We start from the raw sequence: 9296 nt of genomic DNA on the forward strand, positions 1-9296 counted from the left end.
TCCCTCCTTTTGGCTCTTGCTTTCCCTTTTATCTGTTTACTGTTTCCTCTTTCTTTTTTATCCCATTGTTCGCCCTTTTCGGTCCTGATTAGTTTTGTTTTTCCTTATTGTTTCGTTTTTCCTCATTTTCAGGTTCGTTTTTTATATTTTCCTGTTTCGTTAACTTTTGTTTTCTGTCCCGTTAGCTCCTTTTCTCTTTTATTGTTTTCATCTGTTCCGTTCTTCCCTTTATTAAGCCCCGTTCTGTTTTTCTCTTTTCCTTTTTCGCTCCATTTTTCTCCACTTTTGTCCGATTTTTCTTCTTTTTTGTGCCGTTTTTGCTTCTTTCTGTTCAGTCTCTCTTTTTTTCTTCATTTTCTGTGCCGTTTTTATTTCTTTTCTCTTAATTTTCTTCTTTTTTCCTTCCGTTCTCCATCGTTTTCTACCCAGTCTCCATTTTTGCCTCGTTTTACCTCCCGTTTTCTTCTGTTTTACTGTTTTCTATTTTACTATGTTGTTTCCCTCCCATTCTGTTACAATTTTTTGGCTTATGCCAGGCTCTTATTTTTCTTTCTGGCGTTGTTCCTCTTTTTCAATCTCGGTTTGTTCAGTTTTTGACATGTTTTCTCCAGCAACTGCAGGTGACTGATCCAATGGTTTTCCATCTGTAAATTTGCTAACAAAATTTAGTTGCATTTTCATAAGAAACTGTTTGCTTTACGCTGTTGGGATCATGAGGTATCAATTTTTGAATTAGGTAAATATTCAGAAAAAACCGTTTTTCGACCATAACTCAGGAACAACAGAAAAAGTTAACATGGAAATTTTATAACTAAAAGATTAAAAATCGACAAACATTTAAAAATATTTCCATGTGACTGAACAAATTTTTCCAACTAGTTTTTGGAGTTTTTTGGAGTTTTCCATCATCACTTAGCCTTAAACGTACAAGGGTCCATGCTTAGTGGCCTAGTGGGCGCAGGCTTGACGTAGGACTACGAATGTAGAGCAATTCGTCTCCCAATGATAAAAGCGGTGATTTTTGTGTGAATTTCATGTACCGTGAACGTACCATATTCTGCGCAGTTAAGACATTTTTATGATTCTTCCGCTATTCTAAGTATTGTAAATTTAAATTAACAATGTGGATAGCAGCAACGGGTAAAAAATATGGGAATTATAAGTCGATCAAAAATTGAGTATATTTTTCGTTTTGTAAACTTATCCACGGTGCCTAATTCTGCACACTTTCTTGCCCATGTTCCTAATTCTGCACATGTTTGCTCCTAATTCTGCGCACCCAAAAAGTTAAATTAAATACTCCTGCCATGCTGTTTATGTCTTTATACGCTGAAAGCACACCAAAAAATCCGGCATTAGCCATTTACCATAATTAAATCCATGATCCGGCCTTCTTGTGCTGTCCGGGTGGCAAAGGAATATTGTTATCATTTTGATTGCCTCATTTTAGATATTTTATTCTCGATAACGTGAAGGCCGAATTGATTCAGGTTTTCTGCATACTGAACATTACACTGTAGACTAATACTAAAAATTGTGTTTTCATATAGAAACCACTTTCCCACTCTCTGACAGCCCTATGAGGTTGGACATTGAAAAAATTGAAGGCATGGTTTCATGAATTGGCGCTCGTAGGTTCGAACCCCGAGACACAGCACAGGATGCCAATTAATGCGAGTTAAAGATTCTACTTGAATTTTCATCCTTCTATACCTCTGCCATTTGGGTGAGGTTGCGTATTCTTTCGCGATTTCTTCGTAGGATACATTACTGCGCAGAATTTGGAACATGAATAAAATGTCTGCGCCTAAATCTGCACAGTATTGCATCGCATTTTTCTAAGGAAAGCAATGCATGCAATCACTCTTTTTGTCTAAAACATTACTAAAACTAATTATTCTTTCTTATTATGATGGGTAATTTGATCATTGCAAAGAATTTCGATCATAAATTTGGTAATTCTCTAGAAGGACAATCTTAGCGTTGGTGCTAAACACGTATTCATGTATTCTGCCATAAAAAATACCTTCAGTTTCACGTTAAATTATTTCGCTCTCTAATATTATGGCCCGTTTGTGAATAATGGCGTAATATTCAACAGACATTTATGAAAAAATAACGCAATGATCATAGTTATGCACAATGTTAAAAAATACTTATATAAAGAAAAATCGTAGAGTTAGGAGCTGCGCAGAATTAGTAGCGGTCACGGTATAGATGTCCAAGTTACACATTAAAGGATTGTGTTCTTACACGTGAGAAAAAATTCATAATTTCAACTCTTCAGATAACTTAAATTGTGGACCTGAAAAGGTCTTGAGTTTTCAAATTTCTGACTCGTGATATCCATTGTCAATACTCGTCCTTTAGATGGGTTATTGGTGTGAGGATTCACACTATTGGGAATATTTGTTTACCGGATAAACGCTACTGGTAGGATCTGTCATCAGGATAGACTTTTATGCTTATGATCGTTTAGATAAATTTGTCCAATACGTTTTAGTACGGTAGACAGAAGTCGAAATTAGCTTTCTTTCAAAGTTTATTATATTGAAGTTATCGGAGAGGTGGTCACGGATACGGGTTCACCGCCATAAATTTAACGTTTCAGAGATCTAACCAGAAGAAAGTTCTTCATGATTTAACAAAACAGCTACATTTGAAATTTCATTACGATTCGTAAAGAAAATTTGTATCTCTTTATAAATGAATTTGTTCGTCCTAAAACCGACGGTTTGGAACCATTAGAATGAAGCCACGGATGTGACTCGAAAGCTGCCTGCCGATGTGTCACCTACCAAAGCCGCTGACCGAATGACGATGCGCAGCAAAAGGCATAGCAGCCAAAACCATATCGTTCGCTGGCGGATGAGTCGATGGATTCTTCGGTTTGTTGGCGTCTCGCTTTGTGAATTTGGATGTCTTCGTTGCCTTAACCGGGGAAGCAGAACAACTGAAGGTCAACAATACAATCATAAGAGAGCTTAACCCGTAGCACATCCCCTACATATTTCTGTCATCTGTGCTAGGGAAGCATTGACGTGGGAAGGCGAAAAAATGAAAATAATGAAATGATGAATAGTCGTCTAATATTTTCTCAATTATTAAACGTCTGTTAGGGAAACATGTGATCTACTGTGTTGTATTGAATTTTTTGAAAAATTTCCAATCGATTGATACCAATATCTCTAGAATCTATTGACGGATGACTGAGTTATAAGCGTGCAAACTATAACCACTTTTCGTTACATGTTCCCTTTTCGTTTTTCTAAGGTGCACCCCCATATAGATAGAATAGAAATCAAAGACGTAGCCCTACATCAAAATTGGAATTGAACGTAAATTGGTTTTGAATTGAGCTTGAAATTGGATTTGAAATCGGACTTAAATCTTTGTTTGAAAGGATTCAAAATTGGACATGAAATCGGACTTCAAATTGTACTTAAAGTTGGATTCAAAGTCAAAGTTGAAGCTAGACTTAAGGGAACATAAACGACTAAATTTTTTGAAAAAAACATAAATTATTTATTTCAGATTTTGATTCTGCACTGCAGTCTTTTCCGCTTATTTTGATACTAATTTTGTAATGATCCGATCACGGAAAGTGGCCGAAAAACGATCGAACACATTAGCATTCCTGTACGGTGTGGAACAACCTCGCCGGAATAAAACGCCGCTCCTGTAAAACCACGTTTTTCAAACTTTATGTACCTTTTTCTCAGAAACTACATAACGTATTGCAACAAACTTTTTTTTTGTTTTGTTGGTAGAAGCTTGGTAAAGACTTTTATAACTTTTGAGCTATAACTTTTTTACACACAGCTTGAGAAAAAAGAAAAAGAAGAAAAAAAGATGGCTGAAAAAATTAAAATTTGTTTTTTTTTTGCTGTTTCTCTGGCTGTGTTTCGTTTACAAAGCTCAAAAGTTATAAAAGTCTTTGCCAAGCTTCTACCAACAAAACAAAAAAAGTTTGTTGCAATACGTTATGTAGTTTCTGAGAAAAAGATAAATAAAGCTTGAAAATCGTGGTTTTACAGGAGCGGCGTTTTATTCCGGCGAGGTTGTTCCACACCGTACTGGAATGCTTATGTGTTCGATCGTTTTTCGGCCACTTCCCGTGATCGGATCATTACAAAATTAGTATCAAAATAAGTGGAAAAGACTGTAGAATCAAAATCTGAAATAAAAAATTTATGGATTTTTAAAAAAATTTAGTCGTTTATGTTCCCTTAGAGCAGAAATTGAAATTGGATTCAAATTGCGCTGGAAATTGTAGTTGGAATTAGACTTGAAACTGGACTTAATATTTGAACTAGACTTCAAATTAAGCTTAAATTAGGCTTGAAACTAAACTTGAAATTTAGTTTTCAACTGAACTTGAAATTAGACTCGAAACTGGAGCTATTTCTATGGAATTAGCATATTTTTCGCAAAAATAGTAGTCACAAAGAAGTACCGATTCGGCAAAAATTTACCAAACCTTTAGTAAAGATCCGTAAACGTCGATATGGACCGAAATTTTCTCCAAGCGCTCGGCTGTTCAAATCCCGGCTAATTTTGGCGGGATTTTTAAGTGTGTAGAATAAATTAAAAACTACTGATTTTTGGATCACAGAAAATGTTTTGTTTAATATTAAGTTTTAAAGAAAAGGCGGAATATTGTGCCCCAGTGTTTCCCAGCCTGGACACGCCAGTGCGTATTGATATATACAGTGGAATAATTGTCAAAATTTTGTATGCAATTTTTGCAATATAATCATAAGAGCCGAATGAAAATCTGAAGATTTGAAGAAGAAAAACTGCAACTTAAATCATTAGAGCAGGCACTTTTGGAAGCTGTATCTGAAAAAAAACAACAACTCACTTAGGTAGTAGTTTACACTATTTAAATTTGACACAATCACAAAAAAGATCTAAGAAAACTTTTTTACAGAAGTCACGAGGAACTTTATTATATATCTTATGCATTTTTTTACGATGATTGTCGATGTTGTTCAGTTTTTACAACTATTTTTTTTCTGTTCATAAATTAGTTATAGTAATAATAAGTTAGCTTGTTAGAGTAAATCCATAGTATTTGTTCGGCAAAGCTTAGTTGATATCTTCTCCTAATCCGGGCTGAATTATAATTGCCTCCCCTACCCCATAAAGCACTATCTTTTGTTACACATCAAAACGTCAGTCAGAGCCGCTGTCTAAAGCAACCTTAACAGTTACAGTAAACAATCTAATTATGAAATATTCGCACTGGAGACATTGCCGGAAAAAATTACTCGACAACCAAATGCCATCTCCTATTACGGTGAGTATCAACATCACAGCCGCCCGCTCGGTGCTCCATGGTCCGATCCGGCCGGTGTAATGCGGCAGCGGCCTCCCATAGCTCAGCGGACGCTGTAAGCATCAGATCCGCCACTATCGAACCCGGTCAGTGCCTGGGCCAGTGATGTAATACGGCTAATCCACTTACTGTGCGAGCAGATTGAAGCATTTGTCGAGTGCCATCGGTTATGAGAGGGCAGCTGTGCAGTAAACTACGCTCGTCATAGGTTTTACTGTCAGTGCAAACACGGTGGAGTCCCCTCGGGTCAACAACGGCGACGGCGACGATGTATTCACGTTGGCAGCAATTGCATTCAATTTATCTCAGTTGACGATCGGATCGATCCAGTGCTGGAGCACCCGTACGGAATATGCTCGTCTTTCGGAAGCTCATTATCGTTTCGTTGCTGGCGACGATAGGACTGCTGTGCCCCCAATCAAGAAGCCACCGGATTAGCAGAAATGGTTCCGAAATGGCGTCAAAACACAGATCGCCGTCATCCGGAGAAGGTGATAATGGACTGCACACATCCAAAGGGGTCGACGTTAGAACCAAGCGGGAAGCATCGGATGACGAGTCGAGTAAGTTTCGAAGTGAAATCTAGAAGAAGCTCGTTCAAGGCTATAATTCGTTCGTTTCAGGTGTTTCCTTGTGGGAGTGGTTGACGGGACAGGACAAACCCACTCGATGTGTGATGGTATCGGTGGGTGGCGTCATCGGTGGTGGTGCACTGATGGGCGCTTTCGTCGGAGCTGGCATTGGAAGTGCGTTCACCGGACCCGGAACGATCGTCGGTGCTTTCATCGGTGGCGTGGTGGGAATCTTCAGTGGTGTCAGTGTGGGCCATCGAGCTGGTGCAGCCGCGTGCGACAGTCCTTGCGGTACCGGATCGAACAACATTCAGTGCTATCCCTATGACTAGAGAATGTAGATGGATGGAATATAAATTTTAAGAAATGAGCTTCTGTTGCAAACTTCTTCCTTCCCTGCAAGTGGGATGTTTGATGGGAATCTGCGATTCTGAACGTGGTGCTGCAAAACCTGTACGAAGCTTCACAGTGGCTGGCGGTTGCATGAGCACAATGATATGCTGACGAACGGCGTGTGTGAACTGTGGTTGTTATTCGTTCGCCGCAATTGCTTCTCCGTGCTGCATAGCGTGTTGTCGTAGTGCCGAGTGCAGTGGGAAAACTACAAACAAGAACAGTCTTTCCTTTCAGTGTTCCGACACGAAGGTAATTGCTGCAACTATCAAACGACCCGACTGCACTGTGCCGGGAACGATTGTACCAACAGAGAATCCTGGCTACAAGCATTCTCCCCTTTCATGAGCAATCACACTTGCACTGACTCTTTCACGTTTTCCAGAAGTGATACATAAAACATAAGGACCAGCAGATTATATTCGGAAGCAATATTTTTCTGTTACTTTTATTTATGGCACCAGAGCAAACAAGGTAACATAAATATTGCACATAATTTTTATGTGTTTTACGTAGACGTGAATTTTCCGCACAACAATGGTTTCGTGTTCTACGACCGTCAGCGAACCCGACTGGTTGCATACCGTGTTATCTGGGAAGTCATCCGTAGTGGTTTGTTTGGAAGAAGAGATCGGAGAGATATTTTCATCGCTCGTTAGTAAGTTATACCGAATGTTTTAAAGAATGAAATTTCAAATTCACACTCGTCTACTGGATGCTTTAGTACTCAATTCCTCAAGATTAATGACTACTGGCTATTGTTTTATGAGTTGCCAATATTGATTGTACGGTTTCATTCAAGTTTTGGTATTTACTTCAAAGGCAAGTATAACATTTTAGGTACTGCTTTTCAAGCTTAATTCATCAGTGAGTTGATTTGTAATACCTACAATTGCATTATCAATTTTATCTTGATTTGTAACCCATCCAACTTAGAGTCTTAAATTTATTTTAGTCTTAGATTTGTTCTAGCGCTTGTTGAAATTTTTTATGCTACAGCGAGGAGCATTTTTCAAAATTACTGGCTTGGCTCGAAGACTCCTAAAATTTCATAAAAATTTGTGCATGGCTAATAAACTTATAGAGGAAAACAATATTCCGAAAATTAGAAATTCAGATATTTCCCAGAAAACTGGAAAGGAAACTATTCGATTTTCACTTATTTAAAACAATTTGAAGATTGCGTCTGAGACATTGCCGACATGTTAACGTAGGATCACACAAAGTTGTTTTTCACATAGTTAGGCGCTTGCTTGTTCACATTATTTGTATGAAAACAAAAAAATATGACAATTTTCTGCATTTCATCAAGGGAAGACGCAGTTTTCAATGTTGAGCAACAAGAAAACTTTATTTATTTGATAACTTGTTGAAATTAAATATTTATATTATATTATTTTTATTTATTTATATTTATTTTTATATTATAAATTATATTGGTATAATATTCCTAAAACAATCATGGAATAATAAGAGTAACAGATTATTTAAAAGATTACAGTTTTCTCAATGTACAAGTTTTCTAAACTTTCACTTTCAAACCCACTCAGGAACAACAATGAGATCGGAAATATGTATTTTTTCTTTAGTTGCTCTGGAGAAAATGTGCATTTGGAAATAATAATTGTTTAAATTACTTAACAAAATCAAGAACAAAACTACTGCTGTCCTGTTACCCTAAAGAAAGGTCGTTGTGATGCGTGAAAATTAATCCTAGATAGCAAAGCTGGGGAGTCAATTTCGCCATTGATACTTTTAACCGATACCAATATCGCCGGTTGCATCTTGCGTCTATGTTCAAGGATGTTCCAGTTAAGTGAACGGCACCTATCTACGTCAATAGGTAAGTTATCAAGGTAGGTGCCGCAATGTTAGTCGGATAAATCTCCGTTGAACACGTTCAATCCGTGAGTTCCAAGTTAGCTGCTTAGGAAACCAAAACAGACGACAAGTAGTGGACGTACTAGGACGTAATACAATGATTTAAGACAGTGAGGAACCTTGAAGTACCGACCATTTTCTCGAGATGCTTTGTCCAGCAGGAGGCCATTGTCACTAACTCGGTCAACTTTGCGTAGCTCAATATCACCTACGGTGTAACCAAAGATGATCGAATTTTTATTGGGGTGAAAACTCACAACTTTACATTTGGCTGTGCTTACAATGAGCCAGTTCCGTTTGCACCAGTCAGTAAATAAATCTAGAATATCTTGAAGTCGTCTATATTTCCTATCGGAGCAAATAATTTCAGGACATCGGCGTACACCAGCTTGCAGTCAACACCCAGCAGTAACGCAACATCGTTAAAGAATAACAAGAAAAGCTGAGATTCCATGTGGTTTCCTTGAGGAACTCCAGACTAATTATTGGTAAACACCGATGAAACACTGCATCCGAGTTTCACAAGAAGCACCCTACCACTTAGAGAGGCTTCCGTCGTGCTCTAAAAAAAATCTCAATTCTCGGCGCTTGGCAAAGCGCAAAAGACAAATCGATTTGCTCTCTCTCTCTCTCTCTCTCTGTCGGATGTTAACATTTCCTACTAGCGATGAGTTTTTTTTTGTTTCTGGAGCACTTTGATGCTTTTCTCTGTCCTCGAGTGAGCGTCAGTTTTGTTTCATCTTTCTTTTTCTGTCGGAGCGCTACCGAGTGCATGCGCTCAATGTCATGGAGCAAATTCTTTCAGTCCATGAAATTGCCTGTCCGATATTCTTTTTGGGATACGAAGCATATAGGGTATGTTGCTACATCGTCGTAATTGCCTATTCCCGTCCTCTCCAACACAAATTATTAAAAATATCAGCATTTTTATGACACACAATGCAAAACTAGTTATTCCCTAATATTTTAGTTAGTTGTCTATCATACGCGATCAATCAAAGTAAGCTGAGATCTATTTAAATGCTTTTTATCATTAAAGAAGTCCTACCAGCCAAATTTCCTCCGTTTTTTCGTGCGACGAAGAAGATAATGTCGACTAATCGGTTTAA

General features: G+C 37.9%; 1 protein-coding gene across 1 annotated transcript; it reads left to right on the top strand.

Moving 5' to 3' along the window:
- Positions 1–5693: 5693 nt before the first annotated feature.
- Positions 5694–6245, top strand: LOC128735434 (uncharacterized). Its single transcript, XM_053829920.1, has 2 exons — positions 5694–5904; positions 5965–6245. The coding sequence occupies exons 1-2, from the start codon at positions 5694–5696 to the stop codon at positions 6243–6245; spliced, it is 492 nt and encodes a 163-aa protein (XP_053685895.1).
- The last annotated feature ends 3051 nt before the right edge of the window (positions 6246–9296 follow it).

The sequence above is a fragment of the Sabethes cyaneus genome, chromosome 2 (assembly GCF_943734655.1).
Source record: "Sabethes cyaneus chromosome 2, idSabCyanKW18_F2, whole genome shotgun sequence".
Lineage (NCBI taxonomy): Eukaryota > Metazoa > Arthropoda > Insecta > Diptera > Culicidae > Sabethes > Sabethes cyaneus.